Source organism: Nannospalax galili, unplaced genomic scaffold (assembly GCF_000622305.1).
Source record: "Nannospalax galili isolate Female #2095 unplaced genomic scaffold, S.galili_v1.0 scaffold445, whole genome shotgun sequence".
NCBI lineage: Eukaryota > Metazoa > Chordata > Mammalia > Rodentia > Spalacidae > Nannospalax > Nannospalax galili.
The window spans coordinates 3284733-3308612 of record NW_008354184.1 but is presented as its reverse complement, the minus strand read 5'-3'; the positions used below and the strand labels follow the sequence as shown (position 1 = coordinate 3308612).

Here is a 23880-nt window from a genome sequence, read left to right as displayed (position 1 = left end):
TTATGAAGAACAGTGAAGGTGTGACAGTTTCTCCTCAGGCACAGTTGGTGGGCTGCGTATAAGGGTTGGGGGATTGGAAAGGGGGAGGTGGGTAGGCCAGTGCTGGTGACTTGGTTTGGAGGTTTTGAGACAATAGGGGCTATTTGTTTTCCCAGGTAACAGGATTTCTGGGTTGGGGGTTTCACACAGTTCCTGGCTTGGAGTTTATCTTGGATCTGAGGTTTACCTAAAGTTTACTACACCCAGTGTAAGCCCTTTAGAAGTTAGCTCAGGATCATTTTAAGTCCAAGCATTTATGCCTCAATGTGAGGAACACACAGCTCATAATTCACTTCCTATAGTCTAAGCATGGTTTTTGAGAAAGGCTGACCTTTAACTTTCAATGTACCCAGGCATGATCTTGAACTCCTGATCCTCCTAGCTGCACTTCCTGAGTGCTGGGATTACAGGTATCCTACCCTGCCGCAGATTCAGCAGTTATGCCCTGATGCTTGCTGCTCTTTCCCCAGGGGACAGTACCCTGGAACCACATGGACCAGCACAGCAGAATACCCCCTATTGCTGGGGCTCCTATGCTCACTCTTTCCCAGCAATTTCAAGATCAGAGATTAAAAAAAAACTACTTCAGTATTATATAATCACATTTTAAAAATGAACACAAATTTGATGGAGGAGAAAAAAGAACTCAGTCCCCAAGATGCAGAGAAGTGGCTGCTGGCATCTCTTGGTTTCCTTTCCTGGCTCTCTGTGCTGTGATCTCTTAGGTTTGCAGTGACAAGCAGCTCAGCCCTTGCAGCAGTTTCACACCGGCTTCTTTTCACTATCAAATGTGTGTACTGATCCATCCTTCTCCACACCACTTGAGATCATCATCCACTGGGTGAAGATTTACTTAACTATTCACCTTATTTCTCATTTATTTCAATCAGTTCCTTCACTAGAATTATTTTTACCCATTCTGTCTTTATGGCTTAAAAAAAATTTAAGCTGGGCATGGTGGCACACACCTTTAATCCCAGCACTCAGGAGGCAGAGGCATGTGGATCTCTGAGAGTTCAAGGCCAGCGTGGTCTACACAGAGTTTCAGGTCAGCTGGGGCTACAGGGAGACCTGTCTCAAAAAGGAAAACAAAACAACAAAGTTTTTTTGTTAGAAAGGCTCTTGCTGAGTTGCCCATGCTACCCTGGAACTCTCCACAGCCAGGCTTCAGTCCAATTCTCCTGCTTCTGCTTTCCTAGTGCTGGGATACAGATGGATACCACCACACCAAGTTTCCCTTAATTTAAACCTTTTATTTAATAAAACAGTCATGTGCTTCACACTTGTAATTCTAGGACCTGGGAGGCTGAGGCAGAGTTGCCAAGAGTCCAGGTCCAGACTGGGCTGTGGAGTAAGCACCAGGAAGTCAGCAGGGGCTACATATCGAAACCCTGTCAAAAGAGAAAAAGCAAGGAAGACATCTCTTGTCAACTGAGCAAGAATGGAATCCTCTGTATTAAAACAAGGCTGCCTGGTATTTCGATGCATGAATGATCTGGCAGATGACAGGAAACAGCAGATGTCACACACACAGGCAGCAGCCAACTACTTGTTAAAGCACCTCAAACTTACGGGAACAAGTGGCTCAGACAGCGCCAGTGATTGCTGGGTGAGATGTAAGGAACAGAATTCGATTCACCGTACTGTGCTAATTGAAAGATTCATTTAAAACTGCTTTGGAAAAGAGAGGGTGGGGCAGCAGGGCCCCATTTTGGCTTGCCAATCACATGCATGAAATGCACAGCACATCTGCCATCCTGGGATTAGGAGATGTTTCAGTTACAAGTTTTGGCCCTGTGTAAATTACCCCAAGTAGGAACCTGGGCACACAATTCCTTCTGGTGACATGAGGCTGTTAATTGCCCTGCTAGAGTCTTTGGAGCACTGGATGGGACGTGGCTGCAGGCCAACAGGAGGCCGGGTAGCTAAGGGGGTTTGGACTCAGTCAAGACTCTTCCAAGGGGAAGAGGATGCTCCCAGGAAGGGGCTTTGCGTCCAGAGTCGTCCTTAGATGCCCAAGTGGCCCCCTGAAGGAAGAGTGAGGGCTGATGAGTGCATAAGCTCTGGGGCTATGAGGCATCACGTGATCACCAAGTGTTGGCTTATTCTTCAGTGAAACTAAACTATCAGCTGAGTGTGGACTCTGTCCAGGAACAATGATGGAGAGGAGCAGGAAGGCAACCAGGCGCTGGTAAGTACCTGTGACTGTCTCCATGCACAAGACAGCAGGCGCTAGAATACTGCTGCCTTCAACCTGCCCTGCTGGGTCTCAAACAAGACATGGCTCAGGATGGTAGAGAGCAAGGCGGGAGAAGGACACTGAGGCCGCTTATCCCTCGGAGTGTGATCCTGGGGACAGGGCAGCTCTGAGATGCCCTGCTTCTGAGAAGCCTGATAGACAGCTGGCGTTACAGGAGCTTCCCATCTCTGCCCTATGCCAGCTCTCTGGGCCTGTGATGAACAGTCAGCCTGGACCCTGAGTTCTGTTGAGAACAGGTGCCACAAGGCAGTGCGGGAAGAGGGGCGCAGACACAGGCCCTCCAGATGGGGACCCTGGGAGACACTTGATACATGCCTGTTGTGGAAATCAGGGTGAGTTCAAGCTGTGAGCTGTTCCCTAGGTAGAGCCAGGCTCACCTGCAGAGTGAGCCATTAGGAAGAGAGCAGCCCTAGAAGGGACCTACCAGCCAGCCTGATGCTCAGCAGTGCTCCAACTGGAGACAAGCTGGCCATGGAAAGCAGCTCACACCTGGCAGAAGGTGCCCTTCTACCGACCCTGCATCCTAGCATGCAGGACCAGCACAGGAAGGGAGACCACTGTGGCCATGCCCCAGCCTTCTGCACTCTACAAGCTGCCTTGTTGTGTTCCCTGTGATGATCAGGTGTCCTGAGCTGTCAGGAGCTGAGGGAAAGAGGTTGCCTGGAGGCAAAGATTCCTGGGTGGAGGCACTGTCACACACCGAGAGCCTGGGAGAGGACACTCAGAGCTCCTCCTTGTTGCTGTCAAGGGACTGAGTGAGAGACTCTGGAGCCAGGGGGTGGTCACCAGGTCCCTGGCTGCTGTCCTCCATGGCTGCATAGCTCTTCAGGAGTCTGCTCTCCACCCCGTGCTGCTGAAGGCTCTCGGTGCTTGCAAGCCCCTGCATGTGCAGGTACCCATGCTGGCAGAAGGGAGGCAGCTTCTGGCGTGTGAAGATGAACAGGAAACAGGATTCTACACAAAGGCAAAAAAAAAAAAGGCCAGGAATGGACAGAGAAGCTGGAAGAGGAGTGGCCAATGCTGGGGACACTTGGGGGCGTTGTTAATCAGGGGGCTTTATACAGCCCTTTCCAGCCCTTCAACCTGGAGTTGCCCTTCCCCAGAATTCTCATGGATGACCCAGGATGACCCAAACAGGTCATGGGCCAAGATTCTCCATGAAGCACCAAAATGAATGAAACCACAGAAACGATGGGTCCCAGAAAGCTAGCTGAACACTATGCTCCACATGGGGCTGGCCTGGGACAGGAGCCATCTCTGGAGAGCTGGCCCCCAGCTTGCTCTTCTAGAAGCTGGCTTTCCTTGGGACCAGTCCCACTTTGAGCTCAGCATTGCCTGTAATAATATCAACACTGCAAATATTGCATGAGAAGTTCTATTCCTGGGCCAGTGAGATGGCTCAGTGGGCAAAGGTGCCTGCTGTCAAGTCTGGGGATCTGAGTTTGATCCCTGGAACCCACATGGTGGAAGAAGAGAACTGACTTACAAGCTGTTCTCTGACTTCCATTTTGTGTGTGTGTGTGTGTGTGTGTGTGCATGCATGCACTTGCGTACAAGAATGCCAACACACACACCCACACTCAAAGGTAATAAAAAAGTTCTGTTACCAGCACTGTGGATATGTAATATTTTGGTCTTTTTTGGTCTTTTAGAGACAGGGTCTCCCTGTAGCCCCAGCTGTCCTGAAACTGTGGACCAGGCTGGCCTTGATCTCACAGAGATCCACCTGCCTCTGCCTCCTGCGTGCTGGGATCAAAGGCGTGCGCCACCACACCCAGCTGATATGTATTATTTTGAAATATGAATAACTAAAGAAGCTATGAGCAAAGTGAAGGCTTCAGGAGGGACCACCACAAAAGCAGCAGTAGTCCTTGTGGAGAATGAGAGTGGGGAGCTGGGAAAAGTCTTTTCAGCCAAGTTCAGTGGTCCCATCTTACCTAGGATTTTGTTTTCCATGGTTTCACTCATTCACAGTCAACTGTGGTCTGAAAATACTAGATAAGAAATTCTAGAAATAAATCATATGTTTTAAACTGTGTGATGAAAATCTAGAGCCTTTCTGCTCCAGTCCACCAGGGGTGGGAATCCACATTTGGAACTCAATCATTGAAGAATTAACATTGTATATATGGTCTACCTGCTAGTTACTTAGTAGCCACTTGATTAACAGGATGGGAATCATCTCTTCATCCAGGTATCCACATTGTATATACTACCTTCCCATCAGATACTTAGTAACTGTCTTGGTTAACATGCCTGTCATAATGTCACAGTGTGCTTGTCAGGTAACCCTTATTTAATGATGGTTATAAAAGCATAGGAACAGTGATGTGGCAATTTGGATGTGCCAAAGGAAAGCCATAACATTCTTGCTTTAAGTGCAAAGATGATAGTTCTACACTGAGTAAGAAAAAGCAACAATGCTGGGCGGGGTGGCGCACGCCTTTAATCCCAAGGAGGCAGAGGTAGGTGGATCTCTGTGAGCCAGCCTGCTCTACATAGTGAGTTCCAGGCCAGTTGGGAGACCCTGTCTCAAAAAAAAAAAAAAAGAAAGAAAAGAAAAGAAAAGAAAAACCAACTTGTATGCTGCAGTTGCTAAGATCTATGGTAAGAATGCATCTTTGGCTAGGCATGCATGGAAGTCTAAGATTTGGTTCGACCATTTCAGAAATCCACTGGGGGTCTTGGACTGTATCCTCCAAGGATAAGGGGGGTGGGGAGAGAACTCAGCACACTTGCATGGCTTTGATTGAGAAAATGGGAGCAGAGACATATAGAGGCTTAGTCTTTTGAGGGAGCAGGGAGCGAGGCAGGATGGGAAGGCAGAGTGTTAGAGCCCGGCCAGAGTCCTGCAACTTTGGGGGAAAACTCTTCACCTCCCTGTCTCTAACTCATGTTCAAAAGGAGGGCCATATGAGGAAAGCTGCTATGAGGCTCACATGGTGAACAGGCTGAGGTCTCTACAGCACCTCTCCTGTTTCACTTGACTGCCAGTACAGAGACCTTGGCAGGGAAGAGGGCAGATGCAAGGACAGCCTGGTGGCCATTTGGCTAGCATGACTGCCTGATGACGTCATCCTTCTGTAGGGCCCAGGAACGGCTGAGGCCAGAGCTAGCAGCTGTGCTATGGTTAAATGGCAGCAGGGAGCCTCAAGCTGCGCCAGCGGCCTTCTGCTGTAAGGATTTGTCCCAGTTCAGGACACCAGCACATCCAGCAGCTTGCAGGGCTGGGAAAATACAGCCACGCACGGCTTTCCATGGGACAGGCTCCTGAGCATGCACTGGCATTTTTGTGGACTCAAAGCCTCAAGGAACAGGGAGACAGTTTGGAGCTGAGGGCTCTCATCTCATTGGTCATTTCACTGGTCAGTTATGAGTAATGTTGGCAGCTGACAGACTGCTAGAATGCAAAGGTATTCAGCTCTGACTCTATGAATGAACCCAAGTTTGTGATGGGTATATATTTAGAGTATCAGGTTGGGGATGTCACTCAGTGGCAGAACACTTGCCAAGCATGCATGAGGCCCTGGGTTCACCCACAGCATCTCAAAAGAAATGATTTAAATGAAAATAAAGATGAATTTAGATTATCATTTTAAGCATTTGTTTCAAGCCATTTCCCAAACAGCATTATTTCAAAGCAAAGCGAAATGCTTGCTCTCTGACTAGGCTAGAGTCGATCTTCAACTGACTTGGTGTGAATGATGTCTGACACACAACGGATGATCTGTCAATATAAATAAAGGAATGGACTTGCAACACTCTACGATTTAAAAAGACAACAATTTGCCTTGTTTCTCAATTTCTCCTCTGGATCAGTCCTTCTCTGAGTTTGGGTCAGATCTACTTTCAAGTTCATCAATTCTCTCTTCAGCTGTCTAATGTACCATTAAAACCTGTATGCTGAATTTATCACTGCAAGCATATTCCAGAAGTTCTATCTGGATCTTTTTCAAACCTGCACAATCAATTTTGGAAGGCCCTACCTTTTCATTGTATTTTCCTCCTTCCTTTTTCCCTTCCCTTCTCTCCCTTTCTGTGCTGGTGATCAAACCCATCCATCCTCGGCCAGTGCTCTGCCACTGAAGTATTCACCCAACCAAAATGTAGACTCACTTTTCGCTGTATTTCAACCATCTCTTTCTTGTATTTCCAATATCTGCAGCCTTTGTTGGTTTGATCCTGTAGTTTATTGTGTCTGCTAACAATCTTTCATGGTGGTTTATGTCCTTACAAGGTAAGTGATTTTGATTGGGAATTAATTTTCCTCGGAACTTCATCCATGGTAATTCTTGGGGAACCAGTTTTAAAGTGTATTTCTTGAGGAAAGATTTGTGTTTGCTTCTGTGATTTCTATACCATAAGATGGTATGGAGTTAGGCCCTAAATTTACTAGGGTGGGACCTAGTGGTAGGAAATTCTTAGGGGAGATTTTTCCCTTATTCTACTAAAGGCCAAACAAACATACATTCCTCCATTGCTCCCTCTCTTGGGACTTTTTTCCATTTTTTAAACAATGTCCTATGGAGCTCAGGCTGGACTTGAACTTGTTTTGTAGTCTGGGTTGGATCTGAATTCCTGGTCTTCCTACCTCCACCTCCCAAGCACCTGGATTTAACCTCTGTGTGTTTTTTTTTTTTTTTTTTTTTTTTTTTTTTAAATCTCATTACCCACTGAGCTCCAAGCCTATTGAAGGTCTCTAAATAAACGTCCCATCAGGCCCCGCCTATCTTCCTGTGCCAGGTGGTACTCAGCACACACCATGGTCTTGGACTACTGAAGATGAGCACCTCATCTTGGGCTAGCAGTGGTCTGGCCTCTGGAGTTCCCTGCATTTCCTTCTAGTTCTTTAAAAAGGACACATTAATGCTTGTTTTCAGGTATGCTGCACTGGGAGGAACCTTGGGTGAGCATGCATTCTGCCACTGCAGCAAACAGGAATCTGGGCTTTGGATTTCTAGATCTGGATCCTGAAACTCCACAGGGCATGGAGCTGTCTGGCCCTCCCTCAGAGGACTCTATCAGGCTGACCCTCTGCCCTCTGGGGAACTGGGGTTACCTGCATAGAAGCTTCTCAAATCAGTGTCCAGACAGTTCTCCAGGAAGCGTCTCAGTGGGAGGATGTGCCCCACTGGTGCAGTCCAGTCAGTCAGAAAGTCTTCCAGGATGTGATGGATGGCAGCAGGTCGGGGCAAAGGCCAGTGTGCCGCCCGGAACCGTACCTCCTGCTCTGTGGTGAGAGGCAGGTGTCAGAGCAGGTCCTGGACCTCCAGGGCCTCCCCCTGCTCTTGTGCCCACCTCCTGGGGCACTTCTGCAAGGCTGTGGTCAGCCTGGCTAATAGCTATCTTCACATACTTGGATGGCTGATGGGAGAAAGAGGAAATAGAGCTGCCACTTGCAGTTTCTGAGGGCAGGGTAGGACCAGTGACTTGAGGCTGGTGATGGGCTCAGAGGCCCTGTGTGGGACTTCTCTAAGTCCACTTCCCACTGCTGTGGACTCTGCCCTCAGGGAAGGAGCAGCCCACCAGCCCCGAGCCAACAGTTGGCCATCCTGGGAACTAGACTCCAGGACAGACAACGAATCCTAGTTGGCTAGTGCTCCTGCTATTGAATACAGACATGCATCCCGGTCTCTTCTGCCTATTCAAGCTGCTTCTGCCCTTGGGAGCAATCCCCCGCAGGACCACCTCTTCTTCTTTTGAGACAGGGTCTTAGATAGCCCAGACTGGCCTCTTACTGCTACTTCCCAAGTGCCTCACCATCCAGCTGTTTTGAATTTTAAGAGAGGGTCTCAACATAAACTTGGGGCAATTCTCTGCTTCAGCTTCCCCAGTGCTGGGATTACATTCACCCTCTTCCAGCTGCAGCTCTTCAAGCTCTGGAGTGGAAGGTGAGTTACCCAGGCTGTGAGTTGGTCACTACACTGTCCTGGTATTGCTGGTATTGTGTGTGTATCCTTCCATAATTCTGTACAAAGTGACTATTGTCATTTCATTTTCTAGAGCAGGAATTGAGGCTCAGAGAGGTTAAGTAATGGTCAAGATCACACAGCAATGAGGAAAGAGCTGGAGATTTCGCCTTGAATTTTTGTACCACTGCTTTTGCAAAGGACCGAAGTTTGGTTCCCAGCATCCACATGGCAGCTAACAACCATCCATAACTCCAATTCCAGGGGATCAGACGCCCTCTTCTGTCCTCTGTGGGCACTGCAGACACATGGTGCACTTACATATATTCAGGTAAAAACAGTCATATGCTGCTAAATATATAAAAATTACTTAAAATGTGTGTACATGGCATGTGGGTGGGGCTTGCATGCCACAGCATGTGTATAGAGGTCAGAGGACAACTTTTTGGAGTTGGTTTCCTCCTTCCATCTTTATGTGGGTTCCAGGAATTGAACTCAGGTTGCCAGGCTTGTGGAGCAAGCACTGTTACCCGCTGAGCCATCCTGTGGTCCTCACTCGCCCCTCCTCATACTTACTTGTAGCATCTCTGCCCCTCACTTGGAGGCACTGCAGCACAACAAAGCTCACACTGCATGGTGCTCAGAGATTAAGCACTTCAGCCTGGCTTATGTAGGTTCCCCCGGGTGCCCCCCGGCATATGCAGGACTTCTGTGAGGCTTGTGGTAATGACTGTACAGAAAGAAGGAGTTGGAGTACCCCTTTGGGAGAGGCAGAGTTCAGGGATAGCATGTCAGCTCACCAGTGGGGAGGTGTCTGTAGTAGTAAATGACAGGGTGGAGGAAGTTAGATCGCCAGGCGTCTTCCGTGTGTCCCACAGACCGGTCGTAAAAGAAAACGTCCTTCTCAGGTCCAGAGAAGTTTCTGCCATACTCCATGCTGATGACGAAGAGGCCGTGGTGTGCCATCCGCCCCGTGAGGGTCTCCAACTGGGCCAGCATTTGCATGGGGAACTCCTCCAGGTACTCAAATGCTGTGGCGTTCCTGGGGGTGGGACCCAGGGAGATTCGGGGCTGGGTTCTGGTAAGGGGTACAGGTTCACAGGTGGCAACTGGGCATGGCAGGTGCCAGTGCAGTGGTGTAGACGGATCAGGAATTCCCCACCCTATCATATCACCACGGCAGCTGTGCTCCCTCTCACACTAAGGGCAGGTTCCAGAAATTCAGGGTACCCTGAGTACACACCTGAGGCAAGAGTGCTCCAGGTTGAGGAAAAGCAGAGAAGGCCTGGGGCCAGATGAAGGCTTTGCTGGCCAGTGTGGGTAGAGACAAGAGACCCTGGGCAAGAGAGCACAGGGGGCTGCATAAAGGGGGGTACAAGGTGAATGTGGGGTCCAGTGGATCAGCTTGCCCCTAGGAAGTGTGAAGCAGAGATGACAGTATGATTCTCTCTCTCTCTCTCTCTTTTTTTTTTTTGGTCTTCTTCAGACAGGGTCTCCCTGTAGCCCCAGCTGGCCCGTAACTCACTATGTAGACCAGGCTGGCCTCAAACTCACAAAGATCCACCTGCCTCTGCCTCCCAAGTGCTGGGATTAAAGGCGTGCACCACTATGCCTGGCCCATGATTCTCCTTTTGAAGGGATGGCACTGAAGGTAGGCCAGTCATGGAGGAAGGATGCTGGGCCAGTGTGGATGGCAGGACTGGAATACAGACCCAGAGTGGGAACGTGGTGAAGGCTGGTCAGATCTAGACAGCTCTGGAACTGTTAAGGACAAGTGAGGTGGGTGTGCTGAGCCCTCTGACCTTTGAGGGGCTCTTCCTCTACTTATCTCCCTGTCTTCTGAGAGTTCTCCCCACAGCCCTCCCCTGCTCTCTCCTCCTACGTCCTGTACTGCATTCTCAGACTCTGAATGTCCTGTGATCTATAGCTTACCACCTTGACCTTCCTTCAAGGCTGCAAGGCTGTGAGGCTCATTTTACAGATGCAACAGGAAAGCTCAGAGAGGCCAACTAACTGTCAAAGCCACACAGAGAATTTGGTAAACTCAGCGTTCACTCCTGCACAGATGGTGGTATTCACTTCAATGATTTATCCTCCCAGGATAGAACAACCCACTGCAGGCTTCCTTTTGGCAAGAAAAACACCAGGCTACTTAGCACACTGGATAGGAAGAGAAGCAAAGTGTAGGATATGTGGGTAGAGCCAGGTGGGGAAGGTGGAGGGGACAGGCTACTCACTTCTTCAGCAGGATGATGTCGGCTAGCACACCAAACATCTGGTATAGCCCAGAAGCCTCGTTCACACGCCGGATGATGGAGCTGGTCAGCTGTGTGATGGGGTGCTCCATGGACGGCCAGGTGATGCCATGGTACCGGTGCTCCAGGAGCCGGTGGACTGCACGCACTGAAATGGCCAGAGGAGGAAGGGCCTGTGGTACTTAAGATTTTATCCTTTTGCTGGATGGAGGCCCAGGCCTGGGGAGCCGCACTGTGTATAAAGGGCCAGGTGACAGATGTTCTCTGTTCATAGTCACATGCCACTGAAGGACCCTGCTCTGTTCTGTCCCTCAAGTAACAGGCAAAGAATGAGTGGGATAGGATTTGGGTCTCAGTGGTCCACCCACTGCCATCTGCCATCCCTTCACACTGGGCATAGCCAACCCAGACACAGAGCCCTCCTGAGGCCATTTCTATCTGAAGCACATATGGCTCGTCTCTGACTGCTCCTCTCCCTCACAGCCCAAACCCAGCTGTACCTGGGTTCTGTTCTGAGATGTTCTGTAGAAAGCAACCCTTGTCTAATCTAAGAGTGAGGTAGATTTTCTGCATACCTGGGGTGGCTCTACATTGTCATGAAATGGCCCACCACAGACATGTGTGCTTCCAAAGTCAACAAACAATGCAATTAAAAATCAGGCCACGCTGTGCATGGTGGCACATGCCTTTAATCCCAGCACTTGGGAGGCAGAGGCAGAGGCAGGAGGATCTCTGTGAATTCAAGCCAGCCTGGTCTACAATGTGAGTTCCAGGCCAGCTGGGGCTACAGGGAGACCCTGTCTCAGAAAAAAAAAAAAAATTGGGCCACAAAAGTGAGTTCATGGAAAGGAGCTGTGGTGGGCCTCTTGCTCCCTGGAGGTGACTGTGGCCCTCTGAGTTTTTTGAGGTTTGGGAGCAGAACAGCTGGAGGCACCTGGAAGGGCGCCTGGGATGAAGAACAAACCTGGCACCTTGGCAAAGCAGGACCTGTGGAGGGCAGGTGGTGCCATGCTGAGGTGCTGAAGTTTCCAAGGAGTGGAGGAGGAGTCAGAAAGAACAAGACTCAAGGAGAAGACAACCCCCCAGCCCCATCTAGTGGTACTGAGGATAGAATCTCTTTTTTAAAAATTATCTTTTTATTTTATATAAAATAAATATGAATGTTTTGCTTACATGTATATAAGTGTGCATGCAATGACCATGGAGGTCAGAAGAAGAGACAGATTCCCTGGAACTAGAGTTAAGCATGGTTGTTAGCTGCCATGTGGGTGCTGGGAACTGAACTTGGGTCCTTTCAAGAGCAGTGGGTGCTCTTAGCTGCTGAGCCATCTTTCCAGCCCCCCATCTTTTAAAAGATATTTTATTTATTTTTATTTTATGTGTATGACTGTATTGCCTGCATGTGACTAAGTGTACCTGTGTTGTGTAATACCCACAGAGGTAGAAGAGGGTGTTGGATTCCCTTGGAACTGGAGTTAAGGATAGTTGTTAGCTGCCATGTAGATGTTGAGAATTGAACCTGGTCCTCTGTAAGAGTAGCCAGTGCTCTTAACTGTTGATGTTGAGTCATCTCTCCAGCCCCATTTTATTTATTTATTTACTCTTTTTTTTTTTTCTCTTTTTGAGACCTGGTCTCCTTGTAGCCCCAGCTGTCCTGAACTTACTATGTAGACCAGGTTGGCCTCGAACTCACAAAGATCTGCCTGCCTCTGCCTCCCAAGTGCTGGGATTAAAGGAGTGTGCCACTGTCTGGCTTACTCATTTATTTTTGAGACAGGATCTCACTGTGTACTCCTGGCTGGCCTTGAACATATGATCCTTCTGCCTCAGGCACCTGAGCCACCAGATCTAGTTCAGAGCTCTCCCACTTTTTTTTATTGAGACAGGGTCTCTAAGCCAGGCTGGTTTTGAACTCACTATAGCTGAGGAGACCTTTAAAGTCTCAGCACTTCATCCTGAACACTAGGATTACAGGCATGCACCATCATGCCCAGTTTATGAAGGGCTGGGGATCAAACCTAAGGCTTTGTGCATGCCAGGCAAGCACTCCACCAAATGAGCCACATCCCTAGCCCCAGACCTTTGGTTTAAATCAAGGGTGTTTTTACAAGTACCACATGACCAGATGACATGATCAGATGGGAAGCTAGAAAGGCTGCTGGCAGGAAGGCTAGTCAGGAGCCAAAGAAGCCCTAATTTGTGTGGAGGCCAGGCAGGGAGGGTTGTGAGAGCAAGTCAGGGCAGGGTTTGCAGTGTGTCATTTCTCCTATGCAGTGGTAGTCTGTGCCACTGCCTTTGTCTCCTGACACTTTACTGCCTTTCTCTCTGGTTTCCCTTAGGATTGCTTCTCAGGCAACAAGGAGCAAGGTCAAGACACACCCACATACACATAAATTCTGTTCCAAGTTTAAAAAAAGGAAACAAAAACCCCCAATGTCAATTAGGGGCTGGAGAGATGGCTCATCGGTTAAGAGTACTGGCTGCTCTTACTGGAAGACCTGGGTTCGAATCTCAGCACTCACATGGTGGCTACCAACCATCCATAACTCCAGTACCAGGGGATCCAACGCCCTCTACTGGCCTCCGCAGGCATTGCCACAACACAGGTGCACTTACAAACATGCAGGCGAAACATTCATACACATTAAATAAATAAAGTTTAAAAAAAGGAAGTTAGGAAGAAAGAGAAGATGGAGGGGGAGCAGGCTGGGTGATGCATATCTTTAATTTCAGCACTCTGGAGGCAGAGGCTGGCTGTGAGGTTGAGGCCAGCCTGGTCCTCATAGCGAGTTCCAGGCCAACTGAGGCTACCCTGTCTCAGAAAGAAAAATCTAAAACAAGAACACCCAAAAAACAAACAAATAAAAACCCCAAATGTCAATTAGAGGTCTGTGTGCTGTGATTACACTGAGTTCCTTTTTGTGTTACTTTACATTTGTTTTTCTTTTTTGTCTTTTTGAGTCAGGGTCTCCCTGTAGCCCCAGCTGGCCTGGAACTCACTATGTAGACCAGGCTGGTCTTGAACTCACAAAGATCTGCCTGCCTCTGCCTCCCGAGTGCTGGGACTAAAGGCATTTGCCACCATGCCCGGCTTACATTTCTTTTTTCAAAAAACTATTTTATTTATTATTTTTATTTTATGTGTGTGGGTGTATTGTCTGCATGTCGGTAAGTACACCTGTGTTGTGCAATGCCTGAGGAGGACAGAAGAGAACGTCAGATCCCCTGGGACTGGAGTTACGGACAGTTGTTAGCTGCCATGTGGGTGTTGGGATTCAAACCTGGGTCTTCTGCAAGAACAACCAGTGTTCTTAACTGCTGCACCATCTCGCCAGCCCTGTTACTTTACATTTCTACAGTAAGCATACATTTACTTCTATGAAGTTGTGAAGTAGGGATAGATACTGCTATATATATTTATAGAAAACATGGCAAGATCTTTGCACTGATCACCAAGTCTGTTCCCCCCATAACATCTGCCTATTGTCTTTAAAAAGAAAACAGAGGCTGGAGAGGTGGCTCAGCAGTGAAGAGAACTTGCTGCTCTTGCAGAGGATTCTGGGTCTATTTCCCAGCACCTACACTGGGTGGCTCACAACCACGTGTAATCCAGATCCATGATATCTGATGCCCTCTTCTGGCCTCTACAGGCACATGCATGCACATGGTGCACATACAGACAAGCAGGCAACACAGACACATACATACATAAAGTTTGTCTGGTTTTTTTTTTTTTTTTTTTTTTTTTTGAGACAGGGTCTCCCTGTAGCTCCAGCTGTCCTGGAACTCACTATGTAGACCAGGCTGGCCTTGATCTCACAGAGATCCACCTACCTCTGCCTCCTGAGTGCTGGGATTAAAGGCATGCGCCACCATACCCGGCCTTTTTTAAAAATTTTATTTATTATTTTTATTTTATGTGTCTGCATGTATTGCTTGCATGTAGGTAAGTGCACTTGTGTTGTGCAATGCCTGAGGAGGTCAGAAGAGGCTGTTGGATCCCCTGGGACTAGAGTTACAGACAGTTGTTAGCTGCCATGTGGGTCCTGGGATTCAAACTCGGGTCTTCTGCAAGAACAACCAGTGTTCTTAACCACTGAGCCATCTCTCCAGCCCGTTTTTTGTTTTTTAAAGAAAACAAAAAACAAGCCAGGTGTGTTGTGTACAGTATAATCCCAGAACCTGGCAGGCTGAGGCAGGAAGACTACTGGGAGTTTGAGGCCAGCCTGGGCTACCACACCCACATAAACATTTTCCCTTCCATTATTTATTACACATCCAACTTTCTCTCCCTGGCCTCAGCACTGTGGACACTGGAGTAGGAACTGAGGATACACAGACCAAGAACATTCAGAGTCCTAAGGGAATACTTTCTACCATACTCCTGATAACAAGGACTTTGAGACTTCATCCTCCATCTACAGAATGCAAAGCAAATGCTTCATGCAAAAGCCTTACCAAGCTGCAGCGTTGAACCCAATGAAAATGTGGGTAACTGCTAAACATCTCACTCAACTGCTTCCTCCATGGAGAGGGTGGGGGCAGGAGAGCCTTTCTCTAAAAAACCCCAAACCAGAAACAAAAAGATCTGTCTGACCCTCAGATGTTTCCTCAAAAAACAAAGGATGGCCTGGCCAGATGTTCAGTGGGTAAAAGTGCTTGCTATGCAAGTCCATCAACTGGAGTTCAATCTCCAGAGTCCATGATGGAAGGAGAGAACCAGGTCCTCTGACCTTCACGTGTGTACCACAGTGCACGAATGTGTATGCACACATGATACACAATAAGTACAATTGAAGAAGAGGAAGAGGAAGAAGAGAAGAGGTGGAGGAAGATGGAGAGGAGGGAGAGAAAGGAGGAGGGAGGAGGAGGAACAAGGAGGGAGGAGGGACAGGGAGGGAGGAGGGACAGGGAATAAGGCAGAAGAAAGTGACCCCCTAGCCACCTCAGAGTGCTGGAGGCACTGGGGGACATGTGTTTATAGTGCCCAGCCTCTGGAGTATGTAACCTACAAGTGGCAATTCATTTCTCCATTTATGTTTATCCCTAACATCACAAAGCATCATTAATCTCACACAATTAAGTCAAATCATCACCATCATCACCGTTAGCATTAAGAACCTAGGGCCTTAGGCATGCTGGACAAGTACTCTACCACTGTGCTATGCCCTCAAATTACTTTAAAATTTTTTTATATTATTTTTATTTTATGTGTATGAGTGTATTGCCTGCATGTAAGTGCACCTGTGAGGTCAGAGGAGGGTGTCAGATTGCCTGGAACTGGAGGTATGGGCAGTTGTAAGTCGCCATGTGGGTGCTGGGAACTGAACCCAGGTCCTCTGCAAGAGCAGCCAGTGCTCTTAACCACTGAGCCATCGCTCTAACTCTTCAAATTACTTTTTTCTTTGGGAAGAGGGGTCTTTTTTGAGACAGAGTCTCCATGTAGCCCCAGCTGGCCTGGAACTCACTATATAGACCAGGCTGGCCTTGAACTCATAGAGGCCTGCTTGCCTCTGCCTCCTGAGTGCTTTAAAGGCATGTACCACCACACCGGGCCTAATTACTTTTTAAAAATATGTTTTAGCATTTTATATGCCAACATTCTCAAGTTAGTGGGAAAGTAATACCTTTCATACTGAAAGTTTTCCAGAAGAACTGATACAATCCATCAGAATTTTTATGGAAGTTTTCTGGTACCCAGAGTGTGGGAGATGCTTCACAGGTACACATGCCTGGGTATCATTTAGTCCTCACAGCAGCCCTGTGAGAGCACCACCTCTGAGACCACCCATCTGGAGGAGCAGACGTCAACCTGCACAGAGCTTCTGCATGTCACAGGTTACCCTCAGAGGTATCCTCTACCTTTTTCTGTGTTATTTTACATTTCTACAATAAGCACACATTTCTTTTTGTGAAGTTGTGACATAGGGACAGATATTAACTATATTCAGAAAAAAACATGGCACGATCTTTGCAGTAGCTTTTTCTAGACATCTGTAAACCATGAAAACAGTGAAGTTATGAGCATCAACTCTGATAAGAAACCCCTTTGCCATTTCCATAGTCAAGAACCTGTAGGTTTTCTAAGCCCTGGGACACCTGCCCTTCAGTAAGGCTCACCTGTGTATCGGAATCCATGGATGAAGCCCCCAGCGGATTTCCGGTAGTCCACTGAGTGGCTGGCAGTACCCAGGACAAAGAGACCCCGGCTTCCTTTGGACTCATAGCTGGCTTTGATTAGTGGGTACTTCTTGCTGAACTCATTCCCTGAGGAGAGTCTGAGGGACCTAGAAGTGGAGAGGGTTGTTAGGAGCTGAGGATGGGGCTCTTGGTTCAGTGAATGTGTGCTTTATACTTTGAATCTTACTTAACCTCATTGTGACCCTGGGAAGAGGGGAATCACTGTCATTTAACAGATAACTAAGGATTCAAGCCTGGCCCAAGGTTGGACTTTGGACTGGAGGCTGCTGTCACCAGATGGGAAGGTGGGCAGAGCAAGCTCTGGCCTCTTATGCTTTGCCAGAGGCAAGGGGCCATAACATCCCAAGACCAGGCAGTTCTTCACAGCACAATTATAAATGCTTGCAGCAAGTGATGTTTATCTGAGCATCTGCGCATGCCAAGCATTTGCTTCTACCAACCCTTACAAAAACTACACAAGAAAGAAACTATTACCTCCACTTTAGAGATGAAGAATTAGGGCTGGAACTGGGAGAGTAACTTTCAGGGCTCACAGATTAGGTCAGCAAAGGCTCCGGGGTGTTCCCTGTACTGGGCTTGGAGCCTCTGTGCCTACATTGCCTTGAAGCAAGTTCTGAGCTTGCCTATCCATCCTGTGAGTGGAGGTTCACAACCCACACAAAGTCCCCTGGCCACTCCAGGGCCAGCTGGGACATAGTTCCTGTCCTGGGATAGAGGCATGGGGCACCCGCCTGTACCCTTGGAGTGCTGTCCTGAAGTCTGTGTGTCTACAGAGGTCTGAAGGGGTTGTGAGAGATCCCGACCTCCGCCCCACTTAGACTCACTGGTTGAAAATGGAGAAGTCAAACTTCCAGCCCAGGCAACGGATGACACGGTCATAGGCCACTCGCATGGCAAAGTTGTCATTGTCGTCCTGGGGGAGGGGGATGGAGTCTGCATTCTGACTGCTGTTGTTTTCCTCCAGGAAGTACTTGAGAGTAATATGGAACTTGCCCTTGCTGTCCTTTACAAGGGCCAGATATTCAAGGTCCGATTCCAGTAACCCGTCCAGGGACTTCAGCTGGTAGGTGTCCAACAGGCCATTGTTGATGGCTCTGGGAGAGACATACACACACACACACACACACACACATACACACGGGAGACAGAGACAAAGAGAGAAGATTCAGGAGGCCTGGCTAATATAGGTGGGGTGGGGGAAGCTCCCACATATAGGGTTTGAAGGTAAGGGGTCATGCATTGCACTGGAAACTTTGTCCCTACAGAGGTAATGGTCAAAGGTAGAGTCACAGCCTCTTTCTCTCATTCTCCCTCTCTTTCTCTCTTGCTCTCATTCACATAAGGCCTTATGTAGCCCAGGCTGGCCTCACATTCACTAAGTACCCAAGGATGATCTTACACTTCTGATTCTCCAGCCTCTACCTCCTGAGTGCTAGGATTACAGGTATTACCACCATGCCTAGTTTACATAGAGACAGAGATCAAACTCAGAGTTCTGTACATACCAGGCAAGCACTCTACCAACTGAGCTACAGCCCTAGCCCCAGGTGATAGGTTTTGAAGAGGTGGAGTCTAGTGACAGATCATTAGGGCGTACACTTGGAAGAGGTTGAGGTAGTTTTGGGACAGCTGGTTAGTTCTAACTTAAGGGCTGCTATGAAAGAAGGGGGCCTGAGGGACATGGTGGTACGAATCTTTTATCCCAGCAGAGGCAGGTGAGTTGGAGGCCAGCTTGGACTACATAGTGAGTTCCAGGTCAACCGGGACACATAGTAAGACCCTGTCTCAAAAAAAAAAAAAATCAAAACAAAAATATTAAAAAAAATAAAGGGAGTTCGGCTAGGCGTGGTGGTGCATGCCTTTAATCCCAGCACTTCACTTGGGAGGCAGAGGCAGACAGATCTCTGTGAGTTCAAGGCCAGCCTGGTTTACATAGTGAGTTCCAGGACAGCTGGGGCTACAGGGACACGCTGTCTCAAAAAGACCAAAAAAATAAATAAAAAAAAAAAGAAGGGAGTTCAACCCCTCCCTTGTCCGGCTTCCTGTCTTGCTATGTGACTTTCCCTCTGGCATGCGCACCATCCACCTTGATTCCATTTGCTATGAAGTGATACAGACTGGTGAGCTCTTGCTAGAGCCAGCACTGTGTGGATGTGGCCTCTGCAATCATGAGCAAAATAACGAATAGACCTTTGTAATCTACTCATCTTCAGGTATTTTCTTACAGTATCAAGAAACAGACTGATTTGGGGTTTATAACACAAAATACATAAGACATAGCATACCTAATGTCCCCAACATAGTGGGTGGCCCAGGAAAGCCGCACCCGGGAGCGGCTCAGCATGTGGACAAAGTTTGTGACACCTAAGATGTTTTCTGCCGTTTCAAAGGCCGAGTTTCCACGGCCCAGGATCAGCACATTCTGACCTACAAAGTCTTCAGGGTCCACCGACACAGATTCATAACCTTCCAAATGTTCAGAGCCAGGGAAGTCAACCAGTTTGGGGACTGACAAACCTGTGGCTACAAGCAGGATGCTACAGGTGGGGACAAAGAAAGACAGTTTAGTATCTCAGCCGTAAAGTCATTCATGAGTGACAATCCCCCCCACCCCACTGCCAACTCCTCAGAGAAACATCCACTCATCTGCTCACCCATTCTCTCCCTCCTCCATCTACTAGTCCGAATTCCAGTGTGCCTCTCTCTCAGCTAGCCACAGCCAGAGTCCTTCATGTTTCACCATGCCTGGGGATTACATGTGCTCTCTGAGAAGGTGATGGTTGCTACAACAAACCAAATATTCTGCTGGGTGTGGCCGGCACCCACCTTTAATCCCAGCACTTAGGAGGCAGAGGCAGGCAGACCTTTGTGAGTTTGAGGCCAACTTGGTCTACGTAGCAAGTCACAGGCCAGTTGTGGCTACAGAAAGACCTTGTCTCAAAAGACCAACAAAAAAGTCTCCTTACACTGAACACAGGAGTACAATCAAGTCTCCGTCCAGGTCCCTCCACTCCCTACAGGGGGAACAAGGAGCTCTGGTTCCCCATCCTGATTTGCAGGCAAGGCACGCTCATCTGCGAGCATTACTTCTGCCCCAGGCCCTGTGACAGCCTGTTTGCTTATCATCTTATCTATTCCTCAGTGCCATCTTGCTCTGTGGCCTGCTTCACAGGTGAGGAATCACTGGCCCTGAGGGTCTTGGCCTCAGAGCACTTCAAAGCAATAGAGCCACAATCAGAACAGATGGGCCCGATTCCAAGGTCTTGCCCCCGCCCCATACAGTCTTGCTATGTGGCAGTGATCTTCCTGCCGTAACCTCCCAAGTACTGAATTACAGGTGTGTGCTATCGTGCCCAGCTCTACTCTTTTGACTGGTGGGGACTACACTTGAGCAGTGCAGCTGGAGGTCTCCATTCTGCAGGTTGTGGGATGGTTTGACCACAGGTGTGGTTTTGATGCTGAACCCATTGGCTTCTTGAAGGGGAACACGCAGCCTATCGCCCATTGTTTTCTGACCCTGGTCTGCTTTCCTCCAAACTCCTTTCCACTCTAGCACAGCTACTTGAAATACAGGAGTCCAAATCATGACAGCCCCCAGGAAAGCCCCCTTTCTCTGGGCTGCAGAACCAGTTGAAGACTGGCTGAGTCCTTCCTTGCCTGGAGGCAGGAGTGAGGCTGACAGCCAGGAAGAGAGCCTGGAGCAGCAGAAAGAACACAGGCTTTGGCGTCAGCAAAATACAAGCCTAAGTTGCAGATCTACCAAGTCAGTGGTGTGACACAGTGCTGGAGTTTGCTGATCGTCAGGTCTGCACCTGCCAAATGGGCATCAGTAAACATCCTCTCTAGGGTGCTTGGGAGGATTCGACAAGTTTGAGGTGCCCATACAATGTTCACTGTCTCTCGTGCCAAAGCAAGATAAAGCTGGTGGCTGGAAGCCCTGTTTGTTGGACCTCTGCTCTACTGAAGTCCCATCAGCCAGTCTAATGCAGGCTGGACACTTGGCCCAGCCTGGATTTTGGGGGGGACAGTAGTTTTAGGAGACTCTGGACCACATGTGGTTCAGGATAGCTATGAATGCTGCCCAACACAAATGGCAAACTTGCTTAAAACATGAGATTCTTTTTGGTATGAGTTTTGTAAAACTTTACTGTAGTTTTATAAATGACAGCCTTGTCTTGCAATGTCAGAAGGTTGGACAAGCCTGCAAAGGTTTGTGGGTACCAGCTGTGCTTATAGAGAATACTCAACAGCTGAGGATCACAGGGAGATGGAGTCTGACGAATCCTGGAGGATAAACTGCGAGAATTTTCCAAACATACTGGGCCATAATGTTTTGGGGACACACCTGAGAAACGGTGGCTGCGCCCAACCTCAGCACTGAAGTCCTGCGCGGGCAAGGGGCGGCACCAATACCCCCTCTTCTCCCGATCCTCCCCCATCTCGAGGCCAATCCAGTGATGTCCTTCCAAGATGGGTCCAACTTCAGCAGGCCATTCCTTACCTGCACTGGTAAGCCTGGCCCTTCTGGTCCGTCAGGATGAAGTAGTGGCCGTTCCAGGCTTGCGGGTCCTTGTCCAGAGTCACGTGGGTGATGTTTGTGTTGTACAGCACGTGGAGCCCCAGGTGGTGTGCAAAGTCACGCAGGTAGCGCACCATGTCCCCCGCATCAGGGAAGTAGGCCTGTGAGTAGTGTCTGAAAAGCAGCCGTGGGTCGTGGCTGAGCAGTGAGTTCCAGTCGTGGCGCAGGTTGAACTCGGGGTTGGCCTTGCCCGTGTGCCGCTTGTTGATGCTGATGAGCTTGCGGTGGCGCGGGTAGCGCGTGAAGAAGCTGCCCGGCGCGGACTCGCGTTCGAACACGGCGTAGTCCCTGCCGGCCTGCTGCAGGAACGCGGCCATCTGCAGGCCCGCGGGACCGGCGCCCAGCACGCAATAGTCCCGGTGGGGACGGGCGCACAGAGCAAGGTGCAGGGCCAGCGCCAGCAGCAGCCCTGCGGGACCCCGGTGCGCGGCCACGAGCCCCATCCTGCCGCAGAGGGGAGGCCTCGCACCTCGGGGCCGGGTGGCAGGTGCGAGCCTGCTCTTCCGAGGAGCCAAGATCGAGTGTCCCGCAGAGTGTCCTGAACCTCCAAGGGGCCCGGGACAGGTCTAGGACTGACGGGACCTAGAGGCTCATCGGCCTCGACTCCATCCCTTACAGGTGGGATCTAGTGCGCTCAGGAATCCTGAATCCCTACATCTCATCTCCACAGGGTCTTCTTTCCCAGCGCGCCAGACTCCCTGATTGTCATGGTAACCCCAGAGGAGAGGCGGCCGCCCCAACTTCCCTTCATTCTAGACGCGCCCCACTAGCTGCACAGTCCTCCACGGGCTGGACCCTCCAGGCACAGGTCTCTCTAGCCACGTCCCCGCCCTCGGACTGGAACCTGAAGGGGGTGTGGCCTGCAAGGCCCCGCCTCCAGCCTCCCGGGTCACGTGAGGATTCCGGGGCACACCTGCCGCTGCCTCCAGTGCCCGCGCTCAGGGGGCTGCTGCTGGCACTTGCGTGTGCTCAAGCCACGCTCCGGCCCACCGAGTGAGGCTCCCAGCTCGCTGAGGGCCCAACCACGGCCTGCAATCGGGTGAGGCCCTCGGCCGGCTCGCGCCGCGGCCCCGCCCCTTCAGCCCGACAATGGCACGGGGCGGGGTCACGTGCTCCACGCAGGGCACGCCGGGACGGGCTGGGGTGGTCTGGGCGGGCGCGGGAGCGGAGTGCACGTGCTTGCGCGCTGCCCCAGTGGATACAGGGGCAGGAGCCGGTGCGCCACCGCTGCGCTGTACAGCACACCCGGGATGGGCAGTGGACCTCTGCTTTAAATCCGTACTTTTTTACTAAGCCAGTGCTCGTCCGGCGATAGAAGGGGTGGGCAAGGGATGCCATTCCTAACATCACATAACCGACTTGTCAAATTAGACAAGTGTTTGCCAAAGATGACTGTCCGGAGCCTGAGCCCACATGGCGGCTCACCCCTGCAATCCCAGCACTCGTGAGACTGAGGCAGGAGAATGGCCAGGAGTTTGAGGCCAGTCTGGGTTACCATGACACTGTTTCAAAAACCAAAGCAACATAACAGATGGAGTTGAAACAGTGCAGGCAACCGAATGGGAGGGCAGAGGATGTTGGCGTCCCAGGGGTGACTTACCTGGAAATCTGTATGAGGGAAAGACCGCAGCCTTGAGAGGGCGATGCAGACTCCAGTGACCCAAAGCTAAGGGTTCTTCAGGGAAGACAGGAAAGAACTCCGTGTCCCAGAATAAAGCCCCCACCAAGGAATGCCTGTATTTTCTTGACAACCAATATTAGAAAAGCCTCCTGAGGGCAGACAGAAATTGTCTTTGTGGTCAAAATATCTAGGCAAAATAGCTTACCCAAATAAGGCAGACTGGTCTGTTCTATCAGCTGGGAAGACTGCAAGGATGAACGAGGGAACTAGGATCAGGGACCTGAAACCTGATGGACCCTGATAGACAGCAGGTGTGGGGTACTGTAACCAGCCCAGTGCGGGGTCTCCAGCAATTGATCTTCAGTCCAACACATGACCCAACAACAAGACCTGAGGCAGTTTAAAGTCCAACGGGCTGGAGAGATGGTTTAGCATTTGCTGTTCTTGCAGAGGACCCTGGTTTTGGTTCCTAGCACCCACAGCAGCTAACAAGCATAAGGGTAACTCAAGTTCCAGGGGAATCCAATGCCCTCTTCTGGCCTGTGCACAGCATGCACATGGTACACTTATATACAGGCAGAAAAAACACATGAGTAAATAAATTTTATTATGTGTATGAGTGTATTGCCTGCACATATGCAAGTGCATCTGTGTTGCACAATGCCCAGGGAAGTCAGAAGAGGGCATCAGCTCCTCTGGAACTGGAGTTACAGACGTTAGCCACCATGTGGGTGCTGGAATCAAACCCAGGTCCTCTGCAAGAGCAGCTAGTGCTCTTAACCGCTGAGCCATTTCTCCAGCCCCCAATACATACATACATACATATATATATATAAAACCTTTTTTTTTTTTTTTTGGGTCTTTTTGAGACAGGGTCTCCCTGTAGCTCCAGCTGTCCTGGAACTATGTAGACCAGGCTGGCCTCGAACTCAAGAGATCCATCTGCCTGCCTCTGTCTCCTGAGTGCTGGGATTAAAGGCCTGTGCCACCACGCCCAGCCTTCCAAAAAATATTTT

At 49.6% G+C, this 23880-nt stretch overlaps 1 protein-coding gene across 3 annotated transcripts; it reads right to left on the bottom strand.

Annotated features, from left to right (window-relative positions):
- Foxred2 (FAD dependent oxidoreductase domain containing 2) lies at positions 1–22312 on the bottom strand. Of its 3 annotated transcripts, XM_008851338.3 has the most exons (10): positions 21166–22312; positions 18950–19201; positions 17489–17758; positions 16584–16750; positions 10446–10611; positions 9452–9544; positions 9009–9250; positions 7359–7529; positions 3000–3253; positions 1–1430 (listed from the first exon to the last, which is right to left on the bottom strand). In XM_008851338.3, the coding sequence occupies exons 1-9, from the start codon at positions 21684–21686 to the stop codon at positions 3021–3023; spliced, it is 2115 nt and encodes a 704-aa protein (XP_008849560.1). In that variant the 5' UTR covers positions 21687–22312; the 3' UTR covers positions 1–1430; positions 3000–3020. The 3 variants fall into 3 exon arrangements, with proteins under 3 accessions (XP_008849560.1, XP_017658247.1, XP_017658248.1); XM_017802758.2 differs by having other exon boundaries at positions 1–3253; XM_017802759.2 differs by lacking the exon at positions 9452–9544 and having other exon boundaries at positions 1–3253.
- Positions 22313–23880: the final 1568 nt, after the last annotated feature.

Bases quoted from the DNA above. Each gene is read 5' to 3' on its own strand.
- Foxred2 (XM_017802758.2), bottom strand. From the start codon at position 21,686: ATGGGGCTCGTGGCCGCGCACCGGGGTCCCGCAGGGCTGCTGCTGGCG. The intron at 9,251-9,451 runs GTGTGTACTCAG...TCCCACCCCCAG, and splicing joins CTGGAGCACTCTTGCCTCAG to GAACGCCACAGCATTTGAGT. The intron at 7,530-9,008 runs GTGAGCTGACAT...CTCTCACCACAG, and splicing joins CTACAGACACCTCCCCACTG to AGCAGGAGGTACGGTTCCGG.